The sequence below is a fragment of the Oreochromis niloticus genome, linkage group LG10 (genome assembly GCF_001858045.2).
Source record: "Oreochromis niloticus isolate F11D_XX linkage group LG10, O_niloticus_UMD_NMBU, whole genome shotgun sequence".
NCBI lineage: Eukaryota > Metazoa > Chordata > Actinopteri > Cichliformes > Cichlidae > Oreochromis > Oreochromis niloticus.
In genome coordinates, this window is record NC_031975.2 from 26,219,330 (window position 1) to 26,240,981 (window position 21,652).

The 21,652-nt window shown below is 39.8% G+C and overlaps 2 protein-coding genes across 7 annotated transcripts in view; both read left to right on the forward strand.

Annotated features, from left to right (window-relative positions):
• Window positions 1-689: 689 nt before the first annotated feature.
• Window positions 690-16,362, forward strand: LOC100691133 (cullin-5). Of its 2 annotated transcripts, none has more exons than XM_003453715.3 (19): window positions 690-775; window positions 4,123-4,232; window positions 4,319-4,418; window positions 6,378-6,554; window positions 6,656-6,797; window positions 8,025-8,170; window positions 8,398-8,478; window positions 9,046-9,184; window positions 10,345-10,475; window positions 11,424-11,531; window positions 11,620-11,684; window positions 11,777-11,909; window positions 12,209-12,340; window positions 12,578-12,701; window positions 13,216-13,391; window positions 13,734-13,895; window positions 14,050-14,168; window positions 15,019-15,142; window positions 15,297-16,362. In XM_003453715.3, the coding sequence occupies exons 1-19, from the start codon at window positions 752-754 to the stop codon at window positions 15,489-15,491; spliced, it is 2,388 nt and encodes a 795-aa protein (XP_003453763.1). In that variant the 5' UTR covers window positions 690-751; the 3' UTR covers window positions 15,492-16,362. The 2 variants fall into 2 exon arrangements, with proteins under 2 accessions (XP_003453763.1, XP_003453762.1); XM_003453714.4 differs by having other exon boundaries at window positions 9,046-9,139; window positions 15,297-15,491.
• Window positions 16,363-19,941: 3,579 nt separating this feature from the next.
• capn5b (calpain 5b) overlaps window positions 19,942-21,652 on the forward strand; it is a 65,046-nt gene continuing 63,335 nt past the window's right edge. For 4 of the 5 annotated variants that reach the window (XR_003221923.1, XR_003221924.1, XR_003221925.1 and 1 more), the window contains exon 1: window positions 20,339-20,588. The gene's annotated coding sequence lies outside the window, so the exon portion shown is untranslated. Of the gene's footprint in view, window positions 19,958-20,338; window positions 20,589-21,652 lie in introns of those variants that run through there. The other variant, XM_025910874.1, reaches the window with a different exon arrangement.

A 21,652-nucleotide genomic window follows, 5' to 3' on the forward strand; every position in this document is an offset into this window, starting at 1 on the left:
TAAGTCTCACAGACAGTGCCTTTTTTCGTTCAATGTGACCTTACAAATTTCTGAACACACAATAACACTCCAAAAATTACTTGTACCTTTTAAAATGAGATGCTCACTGTGGATTAATTCCCAGCAATTTACAAATGACAATAAAATCAAAGCCTCCATTACACTTACCATACTAATGTTGCTGTAATAAAAAACAACAACAACACACACACACAAAAAAAATCTAAAACATAAAAATAAAGAAAAAAGTTTTAGGAGAAGCAGAGTGCAGGAAACATGAAAACCATAACATATACTTCAACAAGTAATACTTCTTAATGGCTACATTATAAACTAACTGTAACTAAAAATAAACCTTTTATATGATACTATAAACGTTCCACTACAGAGCGTTGTTAAATATTGTTATTAATAAAGGTGAGAATAAACTATTAAAAAAAACGTAAAATGAGCACAACAAAAAGACATTCTGACATAGGCTGAGCCTAAAGGAACAACAAAAAACGTAAATAAATGCACGTAAATAATAACAAATAAAACTATTTTTACTTTACTAATACATATTAATAAAGTACATCTATATGTAAAAGAAAGTAGTTAAAATGATACTTTTGTCCTTAAAATATTTAAAAAATACTTAAAAAATATATTTAAAAATAACTTCCCTAACAACAGCGATATTTCGATAAGGTTAATGTTCGTAGGTCTTGTTGTTCGCGCGAGATTTTACGAGAGGATAAGTTGAGGGAACATGGCGACGTCTAATTTGCTAAAGGTAGGATCCACTTCGATTCAATTATTTGTACTCAGCGTCCGTGGAATTGCTTGTCATGTGTGCAGTGTGCTGTGGGCGTTTAGCTCCGGTGTTAACGAACAGTACGCTGCACCCGTTTACGGCCGTCCCGTCGGTGTTTACTTCAGCGTGGAGCAGTTAAGTTGCATCTGGCTAACATTAGCCACTTATCAGTGATTTAGCTGGCTACACAGAAAAGCTACAACACTGCTAAATGTGAAGGGAAACGTCAGACACGGGGGAGCTGCAGAGTCACAGGGATGTATTCTCAGCTGAGCCTGCGTTAAAATATGACCACAGTCTGTGTGTGTGCGCGCTGGGTGCAGGTCTCATATCCTCTACCTGTCAGTGGCTCAGGAATCTGCAGCCAAGCTAAAGGCTGCCTGGAGCTGCTCTGTGTGCTCTGGTGGTTCCTGTAATCCTCCTCTGCTGCTGTTTCGCTAACAAAGCTTCGCTTGTCAGACACCTATGGATGCTTAATTTAGTGATGATTAATATCGTCTGTGAGCAGGCACAGGCTAGAGCTGAAGGCTAGGTATAGTTAAGTGACAGTAGAAAGCAGTCTATGCAACAACTGTCTATTCAGCAGGGAAATAACTCAGTGATTCTCAACAGTTACTGTCAGATGAACATTCTTTGACCAAAATAGAATCTGTGTGGATCTTTATTATGAAGGCCTTCACACGCAAGGTTAATGATAGGTGTAAATAATTAAATCTGCTACAGATTTCACTCTGCAGTGAGCTGTTTATGATTATCTGGTACTTTAGCTTTCTACTTCTTTAGCATAGTGCCATGTTTTCTTGCATTTATGAAATAATCTAATAAAAAGTAAGAAAATTCGTTGTTTTCCTCTTATTTTATTGCTGACAAAATGTCATAAAAATACAGAAGGTGAAAGGTAAAAAGAGAAATGGGACACCAGAGGGTGAAAAGCTATGCAGACTATTTTGAGATCAACCCGTGTTTGTGCATATTAATCAAATTAAAAGCAAGAAATAGGCCACATACAGTTGCGTGATAAAGTATTTGTCAAACATGGTGGTGTTAGCCTGATGGTCTGGGGCTGCTTTGCTGCTTCAGGAAGTTGTACAGGTGGAACCATGAATTCTGCTCTCTACCAGAAAATCCTAAAAGAGAATGACCAGCCATCAGTTTTTGCCCTAAAACTCAAGCTCACTTGGGTTATGCAGCAGGACAATGATCCAAAACATACCAGCAAGTCCACCTCTGAATGGCTCAAAAAATAAATAAAATGAAGGTTTTGCAGTGGCCTAATCAAAGTCCAGACCTAAATTATTGAGATGCTTTGAACTCACTTTAAACAAGCTGTTCAAGCTTGAAAACTCCCCAATGCAGCCTAATTAAAACAATTCTGCGAAGAAGTGTGGCCAGAATTCCTCCACAGTAATGTGAAAGACTCATTGCCAGGTATCACAAATGCTTGATTACAGTTTTTGCTGCCAAGCATGGAACAACCAGTTATTAGCTTTAAGAGGCAGTTACTGTTTCATATAGGGCCAGGTAGGTTTTGATGTTATATCAAATATCTTTCTCTAATATTAAAATATGTTTGATAATCTGAAACATTGAAGTGTGACAAATATGCAAAAAAGTAAGAAACCGTAATAGCCTGTATGTACCTATGGTGGTTGTTCCAGCTGGAGGGAATTTTTAAAATAACCTTGTCAAAAATTACAAGATTATTAAAAGGCCAAAACTTTTCTGATGATTTCCAGAGAAACGGTGACATATTGGTGATTGATGTCTGCTAATAATGTCATTTACTGATGTCAGTGGCAGATATTTATTTCTTGTCACATCAGTTATTTTTCTTTGTTTCCTTGGCACAAGAGGTTAAAACAAAAACAGTAAAACGCTAGCATAGTTGATCAGCCGCATTATTTTAAATATTAGGGTTGTTATGACCGTAGGATTTGAGGCCAACTACACTAAAATCATAAAGGTATTTAAACTAGTTTGACGCAGAGAACTTGCACAAGGTAATCAACAAGTAATAAAATGTTATATAGCCACAAATTAAACTGTGCAACTAGATGGTAGATCACTTTGTTGTTTTGGTAGTCTAACCTTAGTCTATCTCATCTGCACTGTTATCAAGTCATTGTGCAATAATTATCACTCTAAAGTATTTTTTTTAATGTTTTTAATATTTAACAAAAAAGAAACAAAAAAGCTAACACACTGCAGACTGAAGCAATATCAGCACTGTAATTATCTGGCATTAATAATATCAGACATATCAAAAGTCCATCAGCACTGCAGCGCTCCTTGAATGAGTCACTAAATGACCCATCAAAATGAAAAACAGCTGAGATTAAATTAAGATCCAAATGTTTTTATTTTGACTTTTTGTACAAATCTTAACCCTGTGAATTCAACAAGCATCCAGTCCTTTAAGCTTCCCGGGGTTTCCACTGCAAAGCAAGTTCAACACATCTGAGATATCTTTTCCTTATCTGGCTTCACTTCACCTAACATCATCAATCAGGCTGAGTGGTCACACAAAACTGCTTAACAACTCGATAAGTCAATACAGAGTTTATCACTCTAGTTATGAGGTGAAGTTGGCAGCATCTGACCAATCAGAAGAGAGGGGAAGAGCACTGCATGAACGTCAGTAAAACTGAAAAGCATATAAGAATAAAGCCGATTTAAATCAGAGTGTGTACCGTAAGTTAAGAGACTTCACAGTTTTGTCGTTAAGAAACAGGGAGGATCTGATATGCAGATTTAGCCTACTTGCAGATTTTATATGTGGTACAGAAGTACAAGGTTCAGACTTCCTGTTTTTGGATCATCTATATTAAGGCTTATTTTGCTCACCAGGGAAAGACAAAGACTCTGTCACTGAAAACTCTTATTGTTGGCACACTGAGGTCAGAGCAGTTTTCCAGGAATGGTGGTGGTGTTTTCCAATTCCTAAATCAGGCTTTATGGTCGGCCCGTGAAGTCAAGTTCACGTGGCTGAGGAGGGGCAGCTTTGTCCATTTTGATAAATCATCACAAGTGATTGTTCTCTGTGGGGAAGATTCTGCATTTCTGCTTCTCCTCTCACTGCCTCCTATTCCCTTTCATCTGTATTGTCAAAAAGAAACCTCCATCTCAAAATTTTGCCATTGTACAGAGAAAAACAGAAAGCTGAGAAAGTGAAACTTTCTCAGTATAGTTTTTAAAAAAAAATAATTAATCTTATCTTAAATTGCCAGGTGTTTGAAAGCAAATTAACATTGACTTGTAGCTCACCTTAAAGTTTTGTTTTAGTGATTCATATAATTTGACTCTTCTCCTCTCCTGCTTGTTTCCAGAACAAAGGCTCCCTTCAGTTTGAAGATAAATGGGACCTGATGCGCCCCATAGTACTGAAGCTCCTGCGGCAGGAGTCTGTCACGAAACAACAGTGGTTTGACCTGTTCTCGTAAGTTTTCGGTGACTCTACCTCTCTTTCACCTTAGGCTTTGGTTTTTAGATGTGATGATGTGTCTCCTTTTTTTGCTTCTACAGAGACGTCCACGCTGTGTGCCTGTGGGACGACAAAGGTCCAGCTAAGATCCACCAGGCCCTCAAAGAGGACATCTTAGATTTCATCAAACAAGCACAAGCAGTAAGCTTTTTGTCTTCCAGTTCATTTAAACGTGTTTTTATAATCACTAGTGTTTCCTACACATACATGTTGCTTGGACAGCATATACAAGCATCTTACCCACCACTCAAGTATATTTTGTGACTTATTTTAGCGTTTTTTAAATGTTTTTATATCTATCTGAGTGGATGAGAAAGCCTTCCTGTTTAACGTCTTTGTATCTTTCTAATATTGTAGTTTATCTTCCTTTATTATGGCTATGCGACCAGGAAGAATGGGCAGTTTCCCATTGATTGCACAGAATTTTTCTAGACAGAGGTTGAATGAGCAAATATCCTCGATCCCAGGCAATCACTTTTGATCTCAAGGTGATTGCACAGGTTGCCTAGGGGAGGCAACATGTCTTTAAACAGTCACAGTTTGACTTATATTGACTGTAGTCACTCTCACACAGATTGGGAAAGGTTTGGTGTCTAATTTGTAAATGCAGACAGATGCCTTCACATTACCATCAATCTGAGTCTGCAACAGGTCTCTTTGCAGTAGTGGACTCCACTCAGCTTGTTGTATTCTGGGTATATTCCTGTATAAAAGCAACATTGTCATTTCACAATAAATCGCTGTATTGGAGAAACTGCTTCACTATTTGTGGAACAATTTCTGTTTCGTATCTACGGGGTTCTGGCTGAACACTGAATGTAAGTAGTTGACATGAATTTCTGTGGATGCAGACAGCAACAAATTTGCACTTTTTGTCAATTTATTACAGTTAATCACTTTATCTTCGTAAACAGATTGCATATAATTGCAAACGTAACCTCATTCAGTCACAGACTGGTAGCAGACCAACTGCGTCTTATTGGTGTTTTAACTCTGTTGTGACACACCTAAGATGCTTTGAAGAAGACAACTGACAGCAAATGATCCCTTCTTCAAAGCAGCCATTGCAAACCTCTCATCTCAAACCACTGTTTTGTGTGACTGTAGCATAAAATATGGTCCTCTGCGGCCAGCACACCTGTCCATGGTTGTGATTGTTGACATGCTGCCACTGTTGCATCTTTGACGTCTGTCTGCTTGTAGCTAGTATGATTGCTGTTGTTGGAATAAATGAAGCCAGATATGGAAGAAATACCTTTTATAATTATTTAAGCTTTCTTTGTAGTACAGCCCCTGTTTCAATGAACAGAATAGATTCATGTCATGAGTTCCTCTTTTGATCATTTTTGCAGCACACATAGACTTTCAGTTATTTGTGAGGTTGCTTCTACTTTACAGTAGCAGAAAAACCTGGCCAGACTGCCTTAGCTTACACTTTCACACAGTCCTCTGAAGATCAATTGCTCCTTTCTTCTCTCAGAAGGGACATTTGGGTTTTGAGAGTCCCCTTTATGCTTAATTGGCAGCATCATTGCCCAACATTAGCCAACTTCCCCTGACAGATGACCCGGTCAGGCCAGACGGCACTCTGCTCTCTAGTACTCAGAGCTTTAAAGTCATGCTGAAATAAGTCCAGCGTTTAAAGAGTAGGTTTCCCTTTGACAGATGTTTTTTTTCTCTAATATGGTATGGCATTTGTAATAAAAATGCTTAAAAGAACTACAGAACTTTAGTAATATCTAGCCTAGTCTCAATTTCAAACTGAGATTTGTCAACTTCTTCCCCAAAGTTTTGTCTAATTCTTCTTTTTTTTTTTTTACCAGTTAGCTCACCGTTTTGGGAACTGCTCCATTAATTGTTGGCTGAATGTTATGACAGACATTTAAAATTATCTGTGTCTGTTACTGTTAGATACAGGCTCTGTTTTTTTTTTTTCTTCTCCAGACATTTAAAAAATATTTTCTGTTCTGACATCAGTTTAAATTTCTCATCAGTGTTCGTGCTTATTCTTTAATGTGTATCTTAACTTTAAATATCAGCTGCCAATTTATTTCTGCAGGTTCAAACTGACCCTAACTTGTGTCCCTCTCCTTTTCTTAGCGGGTGCTGAGTCACCAGGATGACACGGCGTTGCTGAAGGCGTACATTGTGGAGTGGAGGAAGTTCTTCACACAGTGTGACATTCTGCCCAAACCTTTCTGCCAGCTGGAGATCACTTTGATGGGTAAGCAAGGAAGCAACAAGAAGTCCAACATGGAGGACAGCATCGTCCGCAAGGTGAGTGGGTTTGTTTGTTTGTGTCTTTTTACTGTGACCCAAAGAAGCATTCGTCAGTGTGCGTGTTTGTGTTTAACACTTTTTCTCTGTGCTCACTGCAGCTCATGCTTGACACATGGAACGAGTCCATTTTCTCCAACATTAAAAACAGGCTACAAGACAGTGCCATGAAGCTCGTCCACGCCGAGAGGCTGGGGGAGGCCTTTGACTCACAGCTGGTCATCGGAGTGCGGGAGTCGTACGGTGAGAAAAACCGAGACACACCTGTTTCAAGCTTTTATTTGGATCCTGCAGGCGAAGTCTGAAGGTTCTGTTTGTCCAGTCATAGATCAGAAAGGGTAGAAAATATGACTGCTCATGAATGACAGCGTAGTAGCTTTTGGTTTCAGCAGCTTGGTATTGAGGCTGAGGCCTCCTGTTCTACATGGCAGTCATTGTTTATGAATGCACAACAACTGGAGATGGTCTGCTTCACACTTTTTGGACTACTGGAAATACTCTTTGAGTTATACATACTAAAGTCTCGAGTCACCCCTCATTTCTTCGTATTTCTTTGCTTTTGCAATCAGAACAATGATCTGAATGCACCAAACATACAAACTCTTTAAAGCAATGTCTACACCTACACGGGTATTTTTGAAAACGCAGCTTTTTCTGTGCGTTTGGGCCTTTCGTCTACACGGAAACAACATTTTTGATCACTGAAAACTGAGATTTTTAAAAACTCCTGCCAGGGTGGAGATTTTCGAAAACTCAGTTTTCAGTTTCTTTCTTTCTTTCTTTTTTGAATAAACTCCGGCCAAGAGACCAAGTGGGACAAAATACTGTCTTTAGTTATTAACATTTGAAATGATGAAGGCACTTGAAAAGTAACACAAAATTAGCTGCCACAAAAACTTTTCAGAAGTACTTAAGGGTTTGTGAGGGCACAAAACCCTGTTTACTCTTTCCCTACCAAACTTCTAGACTTCTGATTGGCCAACATTTCTACACAGTTAGGATTTGGAATGTTCTTGACAGCATTTGACTTTGTTTTCTGCATTTACATCACACTGGATTTTATTTCTTTTTTTAAACGAAAATGGAAAATCTCAGTTTTCAAAAATACCCGTGGACGTGTGGACGTAGCCTAAATTCTCTATAGGCTCCTCTTGTTCATGTTTTTCATTTTCTTTTTCTTTGTTTATTTATTCATTTCTATTAATATTCTGTCCACATTAACAGAAAGGAAAAAAGAGAAAATTGGAGGAAATATATTAAAAAAATGGAGCACAGTATAAAATGTAATGCGTCAGGACTTGGAAGTGAAAAATATGAAAAAGCACCGATACGCAAATCAACAGTCTGTTGTGTCTAGCCTTTGTACTACTTTTTTAAAATTTGATCTACTTAATACTAACATATGAGTCACTCAAGCTTGAAAAATTGTATTGTATCTCATTGTGTGATGATTTTTATTGTCCTGAGCAGTAAACCTGTGCTCCAACCCCGACGACAAGCTGCAGATCTACAGGGATAACTTTGAAAAAGCGTATATGGATTCTACTGAGAGGTTTTACAGAACACAAGCACCAGCCTACCTCCAGCAGAACGGCGTCCAAAACTACATGAAATATGTGAGTAACACTTCTGGCCAGAAAACTGATTTCCCAGTTTCTCTGTTTATTTTAATGGAACTGCTGCTCACTGTTTACTTGCTGTTATTACTACCTTTATTTATCCCATATTTGGGAAATACCAGATATAAGCATTTAAAACTTACAGGGTTTTCGTCTTTAAATGTTTACTTTTAGCTTTTTATAACATGCATAAATATTGCATATATATGTTTTATTTTCATCAGGCTGATTCGAAGCTGAGGGAAGAGGAGAAACGTGCCCTGCGGTACCTAGAGACGAGACGTGACTGCAACTCTGTACAAGCAGTTAGTATAAGCTCCATTGTTTTAGTTTGAAATTTTGTAAACATGAACATCAATTTCTGTGGTCTCTAAATGTTTATATTCTATTTAATGTATTATATTTTTAAGCTTTTTCTTCTTTTTCAAGTTACAGTAAAAATCATTGTGCCAGTTTCTGCCATATGTCATGATTTTCACCCAGATTTCTACAAATCAAGGACAAAAAAGCAACTTTTTAAAATATCGTTGTTTACTTTGTGAGATGAAAAGATTGCAAATAAATATTCAAAGTATGTAAATTTCCCTTAAACTGCTGTTTTTACTGTTTTTACAAACTGCTGTTTGTAGTGTAGTGAGTATACAGATGTGGCCAGGTGTTCCTTTCACATATTTGCTTTTACTTTAATCTTTGGGTTATTTCATGCAAAGCCTATTTCACGTTTCCTCTTATTTTTATTCTTTGATGGGCTTATTCCAAGTTTGGACTTCTCCTCTTACTCATGGAAAGAAAACGCTGAAGGATCGTCCCAAAAATGCTGATTTCTGATATCTGCACGTGTGTTGTGTCTGAGTGTCTGCTTATCTTTGCAGTTAATGGAGTGTTGCGTCAATGCGCTAGTAACATCGTTCAAGGAGACCATCTTAGCCGAATGTCCAGGCATGATCAAACGAAATGAGACAGAGAGTGAGTACGGCAGGACTGTTCCCAACAAAGGCTCAGCCAGCTCAGGTTTGCACTAGAAAATAGCCTGAACAAATCTCTCTGCATCTGTACAACATCCCTGTGTGATAGTATGACCAGCCTCGTTAATCTAAAACCAAGTCGGTGGTTTACACAGAGGGAGACGTGTGAGGTGGAAGCTCGTTGTGGTAGATCTGTCACAGCACTCGATGCTCTTACCTGAGTGTCCTGTGGGATCCAAAGCTTTTACTTCAGGGGGAAAAAAATTGGTTTAGTATTATACACCAAATTTCATAACGTTAATAACAAGAGGTATTCAGTGGATCAGAACTGAACCTCCTGCTGGTTTGAAAACACACAGACTGAGTGCAGGAAGTGCAGAAGTTGTTCAGATTAAAGTAAAACCAAAAAAATAAGGATTTGAAACTCGTTACTCAGACATGAATTTGTTGTTTGTTTGTTTTTTAATAATAAGAGGCTTTCAAGTCTTGTATCTGTGCCCAAGCTTTGAGACGTTTTCATGAGGTTTTATATCAAAATAATAATTTTATACATTAAAGGTAGTCTGTGCTCGTTACCACAGATGCATTTAGTTTTGACTTTGATATTTTAGCTGCTGGTATCACATCTTCTTCTTTTCTTTTGCTCAAATTGCTGTTCATTTTAGATGAACACATCCTAGTGTATTAAACCTACCCAGAGATTATGCAACATTTTTCTTCCAGACATTTTTCACGATTTCAATGTAAATGACCAAAATGGAAAATCTTAAGAATACATTAAAGTTTGTATTGAAGAATTGTTTTGTGATTAAGACCTCGGTCCAGGTTCTGGGCTACATTAACCACCCGTCAGTATTATTAATGCATCTGTGTGTGTGTGGTTTAATTCATGAAATGGACAAAGGCCTTCCACAGTAATGGATTTTAAAGTAGCTCAAAATGAAAAAATAGCTACAAAATGGACATTAGAGACATGTCACTAGTACAGAAATGCTCATTTAGGGATTTAGTTCAGTCTTAATTTTTTAAGATATATTGATTCTGGTAAAGACTGGGGCATCACAGAGTTATTTCTTGCAGTATATCATCTGTTTTAGGGTCTCTCTGCAGCAATAATACTGCCCACCTCCTTGCTGTTGACTGCTCCATAACTCTGAGTCATAGTCTTTCTAAAAAGCACGGATGATGCCTTTGCTTTCACCACAGAGTTGCACCTGATGTTTTCCCTCATGGACAAAGTGCCCAACGGCATCGAGCCCATGCTGAAGGACCTGGAGGAGCACATCATGAGTGCTGGGCTGGCCGATATGGTAGCGTCGGCGGAGACGATCACCTCTGTGAGTGTCGCACAGACAAACATGCCAAACTGGTGATGGTGGGAGGTTTGCAAGAATAGACTGCAGGTTATTACAGTTTGTATTAACATCGAGATGCATTTCAATGACAGCAGTAACTGTCGAGGTGCTGTCATTCTTATTAATCACAATGCCAGCTTGGTAATGATCCAGAGGTGTGTGGCAAATGATGGGTTAATCTTATGATGGGATAATCTAGATGGGGGAGGGGGTATATCAGCTACCACAGTCTGTCACAGGGCTAACAAAGAACATGTTAGATTTTTTTTTTTTTTTACAAAACATTTTCCTCACTTTACACCTCCACACTTTTATGATAATAACTCAATTTAGATGTGACTCCTTAGATACCCCATCGGGGGCTATTGTTGTCACCCTGCCGGGCGGGCAGGTGGGCACCCTGGACATCAAAGTTTGTGAATGCGATAACTCGAGATTGAAGCGATGTAGGAATTTGAAATTACCATAGGTGTATCTACTAAAAACCCCAGAGGTCAAGTTGTTGGAAAAGCTTGTGAATGCAATAAGTCGAGAAGGATGTGTCTGCTCGAAGGCTGAGGGGTACTACTGGCCTCAAAGTGTATGTCCCTTCTCTTTTAAGAAACACTATAAGGGTGTTGTCAGGGAGTAAGTTTATTGCTTCTACATAGTTTGTGTAGTGTGAAAATGAACCAGATGGGGGGCTTTTATAAATGTTTTTAATTTTAAGAATAGTGGAATTGTACCTGTTTGTAACTGGTATTACAGATTATCCTTATGGCCCCTTTTTTAACGGTTTAGTTTTTTAATGCCTAAATTATAAAATTCAGAGAGGCCATTAGATAAAATTTCAACGTACTGTAAGTTTGTGGACCTTGAGCTTGGTTAATGTAAATCTGAACTTTTATCCTGATCTCAGTGAGTGGTTGCACCATCGGGTCTTTGTTGCAGGACTCAGAGAAATACGTGGAGCAGCTGCTCACCCTGTTTAACCGCTTCAGTCGACTGGTGAAGGAGGCCTTTCAGGATGATCCACGCTTCCTGACTGCTAGAGACAAAGTGAGTCACACTTCTGCTAAGTTCCATTGTAACTGTTGGATGCCTGTCTCAGAATATCCTCAGAACTTTTTTTCAATCCTCTTTGCAGGCATATAAAGCGGTTGTGAATGATGCCACGATATTTAAATTAGAACTTCCCATGAAACAGAAAGGGTAAGAGAGTTGCCTGCATGAACTTCAGTGCCGAATGATAAAAGCAGCCTGACAGCTTGATTGCACTTGTCTCTCCTCACCTGCGTTTACAGGGTAGGGTTGAAAACTCAGCCTGAGTCCAAGTGTCCAGAGCTGCTAGCCAACTACTGTGACATGCTCCTGAGGAAGACTCCACTCAGCAAGAAGCTCACCTCTGAAGAGATCGAGGCCAAGCTCAAGGAAGTGGTAAGTTTAGTGTCCTTTTTAGTTTATCAAACTGCCGTTACTGCGTCTGACACATGATCTACTGTTAGTTATTGCTCTGGAAGTCTTGCGAGAACATGCAGGAAGAACATGAAACAGGCAAGCTCTGACTTTATTGTAATGTTAAGAAGTAAAGAGCAATAACCTCAACGAAGTTGTGCCAACTCAGAAAAATATTCATACGTGTTTGAATTCTCAAGAAACTGCAACAAACACCAAAAGTATCTGCTGAGTCCTTTCCAACCGGTGTTTATTTAAATTTTTTTTTTTTTTTCCTGCAGCTTTTAGTCCTGAAGTATGTCCAGAACAAAGATGTTTTCATGCGCTACCACAAAGCCCACCTGACCCGTCGGCTCATCCTGGACATCTCAGCCGACAGCGAGATAGAGGAGAACATGGTGGAGTGGCTCAGGGTAGGAGCTGATGGGGAACATTTACTTTTTATTTTACCTTCTATGAATCTCACCTTACTCTGTTTACTAAATGTTTTCATCAGGGAGACATCTGGGGCTGTCTCCTTTTCATTTATCATCACAAGTATCACAGACAGAACATCATAATGAGACACTGCTCGCAAATTAACACAGACACAATTAGTAACACGATTAGAATCAGATTAATCTTTACTGTGATGTCATTTGTCCAAACAGGAAGTAGGAATGCCAGCCGACTATGTCAACAAGCTAGCGAGGATGTTCCAAGACATCAAGGTGTCAGAGGACCTCAACCAGTCCTTCAAAGAAATGCATAAACACAACAAGCTTGCTTTACCAGGTAAAGTCAGAAAATGTTTTATTTAATAAAATGATGTCGAAGTTTGATAGTTTGGGGAAGCAAGTACATTTACTTTCTTGCTTTTCTCCACTGAGATGAGCAGATTGATGTCACTCATGTATAATCTAAACACAAAGACCAATGAGCAGCAGATTAGCTTAGCATAGAGGCTAGAAATGGAGGAAACGGCTAACCCCTACGACTTTATCTTCTGGGTAGAATAAAAAAGTAACATAACATGTAAAAGCACCTGGGAGGAGACAAACCTCAAAGGGGATTTCTCTTACAGTTCAATACACTGCAATCTACATCCTCCACGAGAACAGTGAGCACAGCGTTCGAATAGACAGACATCAAATACTGTTTTAACTTTAGATAACACAAAAGCCTAAAGACTTTCTTTATGCTAAGCTAACTAGTAGCTGGTTTTAGCCAGCAAGGTGCAATAATGTGTCCTTTGGGCTGGGATGTGCTATAACTCTAAACTTTCTCATCTTGGTGCGCTCCCTTGCAGCTGACTCGGTCAACATAAAGATCCTGAATGCTGGAGCGTGGTCGAGGAGCAGCGAGAAGGTTTTTGTGTCTCTCCCTACGGAGCTGGAGGATTTGATACCTGAGGTAGAAGACTTCTATAAGAAGAACCACAGTGGCAGGAAGCTTCACTGGCATCACCTCATGTCCAACGGCATCGTGAGTCTAACATGTCTGCACAGGAACACACACAAGCAACTTAACTGTGAAATCGCACCATTACAGTTACTGTAATGGCCAAAGCAATTTACTGGAAGACTTTCACTGGTGCAGCTTTGCATTTTTCACAGATTAGAATAATCCTTTTTTTATCTAATACTGAGCTCAGCAGCTTCTCCACTTAACCACTGTCTGAAATAAGCTAGTCAGCTCCTCTCCCTTCAAACCAGCATCATTCTGATTATTTACCCAAGGTTAGAAAAGCAACCATGCACATGTAGTCCTCTCGTGATTATTTGAACTTAGTAATCAAACTAAATAAAATGTCCTTCACTTCTCCAGATAACGTTTAAGAACGAGGTGGGCCAGTATGACCTGGAGGTGACCACCTTCCAGCTGGCGGTGCTGTTTGCCTGGAACCAGCGACCGAGGGAGCGGATCAGCTTCGAAAACCTCAAATTAGCCACTGAGCTGCCCGATGCAGAGCTGCGACGCACTCTCTGGGTAAACGACGAGGACAAAAGTGCCTGTGAACTGTAGATGAGTGTCTCTATCACGTCTTAGACAAACAAGTTTGTTTTTCTATGAGAAACACCTTGTTTTATTTGATTAATACAAAATTTTCTGTTTCCCTCCTCAAACCTCTCTGTTCGCCCAGTCTCTGGTAGCTTTTCCCAAACTCAAGAGGCAGGTGTTGCTCTATGACCCGCCGGTGTCTTCGCCAAAAGACTTTGCAGAAGGAACATTATTCTATGTCAACCAGGAATTTTCTCTCATGTAAGTGATCACGTTCACCCTGTTCCTCTCTTCATCGTCTTCTTCTTCTTCACAACTTTGTCTCTTTAGTGCTTTCTGTGAAGTTTTAATGCACAGTCTGGTCTTAGTGAGGAAGAAATATAATTTTGCACACTCTGTTGTTTCCAAATTACTCATAAAATCCAATACATAACTTTTGAGTGTTTGGAAGTGTAGCTCTGTGCATGTTTCAACTGTTACCAAATTTATAGCATCAGATGTACTCGAGGGGACACGAGAGATGCTGAGAGGTTATTGAATGAAATGATCATATTCCAAAAATAGGAACATTTCACACTCAAAATCACTTCATTCTCTTTTTAATTTGAAAACACTTTTGTTTTTAAGAACAGGATTTTAGATGTGCTTTAAATCTGCAGCGCTATGCAAAATATTTTGTTTTTTTATGAAGTTTTTCTAGGAACGCGAGAAATGGTTGCAGTGATAAATGAGAATGCATTATATAAAGGAGTTTTTGTATTTACTCATGTTATCTTTGTGTAATAACATTTTTGTGATTTGAAACTAGTAATAGTAAGTAATATAAAAATAAAAATATATGCAAATGTAATACAAATAATATTATTATAAATAAAAACCTATTAAATAAATAATAGCTTAGGTAAGCAGGGTTAGACAACATGGCGGTGTGCAGAGGTGCAGCGGCTTCTTCCAGGTCTCTCTGAGTCACTGCTGTTAATGCGAACAGACCAGTGATGCTGGTGGTAATAACTGGTGATTAAATGGTCACACTGCAGACCAGATATCTTAGTAGAGACCACAGGTCCAAACGCTGACCGAGGGCATTTCTTTTTCAAATTCAACTTTACAGAAAAAATTCCAAGGTTCAGAAAAGGGGGAAGATCAACCTGATCGGTCGGCTGCAGCTCACCACGGAGCGAATGAGAGAGGAGGAGAACGAGGGCATTGTCCAGCTCAGGATACTAAGAACACAGGTACGGAGATGAGCTCACAGCAGGCAGGTGGAGAGGCTGGTGCTCCTTCATTTGCTTTGAACACCACCTACTGTGAATAAAGAGCCTCACAGTGCAGTTTCTTGACCTGCTTTGTTATTTTTCCACCCTCTTCTTTTCCATTTCTCACGTCCAGGAGGCCATCATCCAAATAATGAAGATGAGGAAGCGCATCAACAACGCTCAGCTGCAGACGGAGCTGGTGGAAATCCTAAAGAACATGTTTTTACCACAGAAGAAGATGATCAAGGAGCAGATTGAGTGGCTGATAGACCATAAGTACATAAAGCGGGATGAGACGGATATAAACACCTTCATCTACATGGCATAGCAGAGCACATTAGGACGACTTGTTCTGACTTTGGTTTCAGTGGATCAGGCCTGATGGACACTAGAATACTTCCAGGCTCCCCGTCCTTTATTTAAAAAAACAAAAATCCTGTGCAGGGAGGCATGAATTTAAGACTGAGACCTATTTAAAAAAATTCAACTTCCTGCCTTAAAGTTGTACAGACATAAGACAAAAACAAAAAACAAAGACCAGTTGCAGTGGGAGTCTGCACCAAGTGATCATAAGTATTTTTAGTTACGGCGGGGTTCCTCTGCCGTCCAGATGAGGCTGTTAATCTTTAATGGTCTGCTTGTGATGCAGTGGTGCATCATCGGGGCAGCCACTATAACACTCCTGCTCAGTGCTTGCACACTTCTGAAGGCATGCTGACAGGAAACAGCCGAGGAACTCAAAATACCGGCAGTCCACTTTTAATCCACGCCAAATCCACATCATCTGAACGTTGAATAAAGCGCCGCCCGCGTCCCTCAAAGGCTGCTATAACCTGTTTATGGCGGCGGCTCTCTGCAGTTAAAGTGATCAAACACTTAATCTGGACTTTGTGTGAATAAATAAACGAAACAAGATAAACACTTCACAGTTTGCAGGACTGAACCAGACAGCAATCTAAAGCCAGCTCCAGACTCCCTCAAGCCTCTGGCCCTGGGTAACAAGCTAGAATCCAAGTCCCTGCGACCAAATGTACCCAGGAACAGAGGTGGGGGTGCCGGAGTGACGCCAGGAAGCCTGGGAGAGGAGGCTGAGGTCAGTATTACACATGGTAAAAACTACAATTCAAAGCTATAAGAGAGTGTACTGTGAGATGTGAATAATGAAATGATGAAATAAACAGCACCTTATTATAAAACAACATGTAGGCTTGTCTTTCATCACATGAACAGTTTAGGTGATTTCTTTTTTTTTAAAGGGAAGCCCTACCAATCCTCTTAATTGCCCTCAACTGAGGTATATTTGGAGTCATTTACAAGCCTGTTTCCAGGCAGAGCCAAGAGCGGCGTACGCTTCCTTCAGTCAAATATGTTGTTCATAGAAGTTTTAAAGAGATCGAAGCTCCAGCAACACTAAACTAGTATAAAAACTGCTTTATTACTTGACCAGCACCACAGGCCAAAACGTGTTAGTCAAGTAATAAAGCTGCTGTTTATACTACAAGTGTTACTAGAGCCTCGACCTCTTCAGACCCTTGGTTCTTCTCCATGAACCTTGGAAGTAGGTGAAGTTATGCTAGAAACCTCCATTCTGTGCAAATAGGCTTCCAATGAATCATTTTTTCCCCAAAGCTACACCTTGTAACCAAGCAGGAAGAGACTGGAGGATGCGGTGTAGGTTTATAATAGACTGCCAGTTGTTTTGTTTTCACACAAAGTGTCTCTTATAATTTGGCACTACAGAAAGTTTACTTTATCCCAGAGGTACCCAGACTTTCCTGGGATCATTTGCTAGTTTGGAATAAAACAAGAAGCCCACTGTTTAAAAATGTGCTCATTAGAAGCATCACAAAAAAGGACGATGAGCCAGTCGCCGTGCCGTGCTCCTCGGTTTCTCCGTCAGATTGTCTCCTCGCTCGTCACCACTGGTTTTCAGTCATACATATACTCCTTTTCGATTTTTAGCCATGTACAAGTAATCCCTGTGAGCTGAAATCTCAAGATTCAGACTCCTATAAACACCCATGGTATGATCATCTCAGGTATACGGCTCTGGATGTGAGCACAAAAACCCCACCCACCCCTTGTGTCAGACAGAGTGGAACTGATGGGTGGATCAAGCATGAACAAAGTAAGACTTATTTTGAACCATTAATCATGAAAGGCTTCCTTCGGCCTCCATTTATAGGCCATAAGGGCTGTTACAGTTTCTTGTGTTAATAAACACTCAAGTTTCCCCTATCAGATAACACTCTGGTATGGTAGTTAATTTAATAGTGAGTAAATCTAACATGTTACAGCTAAGTGCTGGTATAATGAGTACAACTTCGAACTCATCTAAAATGTTCTCTTTTTTTTTTTTCATTAATTTGCAGGATTTTGGTCCAGAACCAACAGTAAATACTGATGCAAGGTGAAAAGTTATTAAGCGACCATAATACATCATCTGCATGAGCTTTAGTAATAATTCAATCAGTTGTGTTGTAAAACTACCCTCTTGTAGTCCAGGGCCAATCAGAGATCACCAATAATTCTGGCACAGATTCTCCTGGGACAACAACTGTCCCAGGTTTTTCTGCCTACACATCACGCTGATTTTAACATGCACTATATAGACAAAAGTGTTTATCTCTTTGAATTGCTGCAGATGCGCCTGGCCATGCAGTCTCCCTTTACAAATATTTGTGAATGAACAGGTTGTTCTAAAGCGCTCATAGAATTCGAGTGTGGTGCTGTAATAGGATCCAATCATTGCAACAAGTCCTCCCTCCGAGATATTACAGTATTGAAGTAGCCTTATTGCAAAGTGGAAGCAACAGCAACTGGTCTCCAACCACGTAGTTGGAGAGCAGAGTCACCAGGGCTGAGGTGCATAGTGCCTAACAATCGCCAATGCTCTGCAGAGCGCCAGACTTCCTCCTATCATTAACATCAGCACAAAAACAGTGCACTGGGAGCTTCATGGTATGTGTTTCCATGGCCAAGAAGCTCCTATGTAGCTGGCCCAATGCTTTTGTCCATATAGTGTACTTCACTGGATTAGTGAATACTTTGACCAACTAGTGATGCTAGAGGAAAGGCCAGTTGGCTCTCTTAAAGTAAGTGACACTCATCCTCTGGGGACCATGAAGTTTTCTTTTCATTAAACATGGAGATATTTTGAGCATTGAAATTTAAATGAAAATTAGATTTTGTTTAAAAAAATGGTGGTTTTTCTTCCCATCATTAAATCTGAGGCAGTTTGTTCACCTGTAGATAAATGATATTCCCAGTAGCGTTATAAAGGTGGTCACTGAACAGCAGATGGTGCCAGAGCTTCAGCAAATAATCTGGAATCTACGCAGCAGTGAGTGTGCATATGAAAATCCATCACCTTAAAAAAAACTCATTTACACGCACTTGTGGAGGTATAATTCACCTCAGTTTCTCACTGGTAAGGTAAGCTTGCACGGGCTTGATGTAACTAAGTACTGTACTCTCAGGAAAACTTAGGGAAAAATAAAGCAACTATTAAGCTCCAACGTTTTTGCTCATATGTTAATTCATCAAGAGTGAAATATTTTTAACAGGTTTTTTGTTTTTTGAAATCCAGTGATGCTTTTGTCATGCAAAAAGCTCCAAAACTCCTGAAACGTGAGGCGGTTCCGTTTTAGTTTTAAATAGTTATTACTTATAATTTTTAAGATTTGGTTTTAAAACACAAATGATGCACAAGTGTCACTTTTGGCTCTGGGTCACGTATCACTATTTTTCTGTTTTTCAAAAATCAGTCAGTTAATTAGGAAATTAAATGAGCAATGGCAGAGTTCGTGAAGACTATTAATATCTCATCATCTGCTGCTTTTTAATACTTGGTACTTGTTATATTAAATTTCCTCGCCAATACTTTTGCTTTACATTTTAAATTGAGGGCTTACTGCGTAAATTTTGTTGCTTTTTTGATGAAACGACTCATTTTTTGGCAGTAAATGCGCAGTCGCAGTCGGTCCCGTTCATTTAAGAAATGCACGGTATTATTTTATTGCACTTTGCAAAGCACAGATCTTGTGTTTTAATTTGTAAAGAGGAATATCAAATAAACCTAGCTGTGTTTATTTTTGTTTTAATGACCTTAACTGTTACATAAGTGGAAACCTGTAATTGGGCGGATAGGTTTCCTTAATTACAGCAGATTGCGTCCTCTTGTTATTTGTGACAAAGGGGATTACAGCAGGCCCGTTAACCGAGCGCATGCGCACTGTGTACAGCCCAATATTGAGGATTCCTGTTACGAGGACGCAAAGGAGATATACAATTTCCCATTTGTACCTTCAAAATAAAACACCCTGAAGAACGGTGTTAACAAATCCTCTTTATAATTAGTGGTAGATCTAACTAATCAGGTGCTATTTCTTCCCGAGTAAAAGTCGGCTAAATGTACTGGAGTACACGGAAAATGAGGAAGAAAAGGAAATTCAGCTTAAAATATGGTGTTTTACAGAAGTGAGTATGGAGTGTAACCAAAGTTGTCAGTTCAAGATAAACATTTTAAAAGATTCTAAATATATATATATATATATATATATATATATATATATATATATAGAGAGAGAGAGAGAGAGATATCTATATATATATATAATAAAAAGTTAAAATATCAATAACTAAGCCTACAATAGGGAAGTAAAAATACCCTCTATGGACGTCACAGTATCCGCCATTTTGATTTCAGGCATGAAGCTGGCACCTGTCCAGGATTTTTTATCATTACCGTCTTGATAACAGTCGCCTTCGACCACCGTAATCAGCTTCTACTCAGTTAGTAGTTAATGTTATGGTTCAACTGCTCTTTGAGTCGAGTTATGGCTTGGAAATGGCACCATGTACCAATTAGCATGCACTTGCTAGCGATTTATGGGCAAAATTTGCTTTGGTGAAAGAAAGACTAAAGGACAAGGGACTAAATACTAAGTGTCCTTTTATTTAAATCAAACACAATATAATGCACAATATAACGTGCGAAAAATGTGCGAAAAATTAGAGATTTCTATTTTGTAAATAATTCATTTTTTAGAAGTAAAGTTTAAGCTCCCGGTCATTTTTATTAGAGGCTGGGGGTTGTTTTATGGCGCCCCCTGCTGCTCCGCTGGCTATATTACAGGTCATGTGTGTACATATTTTTTTTAATTTTGAAATCAGGAGAGCGGAAGTTCCCGTTTTACATCCGCAGCTTGACGCTGCTTGGGTAAGGAGAGGAGAGGAGAGGAGGAGAGAGGAGCTCCGTCGGCGGACCAGGGAGAGCGTGGAGAGGAATCCCAGCAGCCCCCACCCCCCTAGCCCCGGAGAGCGAGAGCCGGACCGGCTGGATCCCCCTCCTCCCTCGCCCGCTCCCCCCGCGGAGGAGGACCCGAGAGAGACCCACGTTGCCACGGGAGAGGCCTCGGTTCAGGTGAGGGTGCTGTTTTAAGCTGCTTCACGCTGCTCTCCCCCGGGCAGGCAGGTGCTGTGTGAAGGGCTGCCGGAGATGGAAAGTCGGCGATCAGCGAGTTAAATCTCGGTAGATTCGACATCCTGTTACTTACTTACCCTATGATTTACACGGCCTCTGTGTCCAGGGTTGCGGAGCCGATAACGGGAGGTGATTGTCGGGGGGTGAACTCGTATTGCACCGGTATGAAAGCAGCTTTTACTTGGCGCAAAAAGAGCGCTATATATTGTGCATCTTGGACGGGAGAGCCGCTCTTCCAGGCTTTACTGGTCTTACCTGTGCATTTCAGGGCTTGCAGCATATCCACTGTGTTACAAAGGTGCTTAGTCTTTTACATTATCATTTCATATTTACAATGCACAGCCACAGTTGCATTAAATCTGTGTGGGAGCCATATCTGAGCGAGCTGCTGTTACCCTCACCAAATATCACTCACATCAGTAATAATGGCTCCTGCTGGAAAAATAAAGCCTTTCTCAGTAAGTTTTCCTCTCAAGCAGAGACTTTCTGCGTGACTCTGTGCTGCCTGTTTTTCTCCCCCACTCCACTCGGAGTAATAAATTAGTAATTGCACAACTATATTGTTCTGCAGAGAACCCAGAGGGGAGTGGATGCACATTAATAGTCTATGTTTGGACCACTTGCCAGCTTTCAGGGTCTAAAAGTGGAGACTCTCAGCATGTTTTTACTGACATTTAACCTTAATCCGATTCATGCCAGGTAAATTGTGTAAACCTAATAATCGCTACTTCATATGTGCCATTATTGTTCATTAAAGAGAAGATAATGCTCAAAAATGTCAGCTTTTTGTCGGGTTTAACTAACACCTTATAATATTCCTAAACCACATAATGTAACATTTATCTATCCCATCATATAAGTGTCGTATGAGCAGCTAAAAGTGAAACAGTCCAGCCTGGGTGGACTTTGGGCATAAGTGTTGTGTCTTACGGCCAAGCCCACAGAAGCACAAGGAGGTACTGCAGAGGGGAGATCACGATGCTGGGAGGATGGGGGAAGCTGGG

Excerpts from the sequence above, each read along its gene's own strand:
- LOC100691133 (XM_003453715.3), top strand. The coding sequence starts at position 752 with ATGGCGACGTCTAATTTGCTAAAG. Across the intron at positions 10,476-11,423 it reads CGGCGGAGACGATCACCTCT|GACTCAGAGAAATACGTGGA; the intron begins GTGAGTGTCGCA and ends TCTTTGTTGCAG. Across the intron at positions 13,896-14,049 it reads AGCTGCGACGCACTCTCTGG|TCTCTGGTAGCTTTTCCCAA; the intron begins GTAAACGACGAG and ends CTGTTCGCCCAG.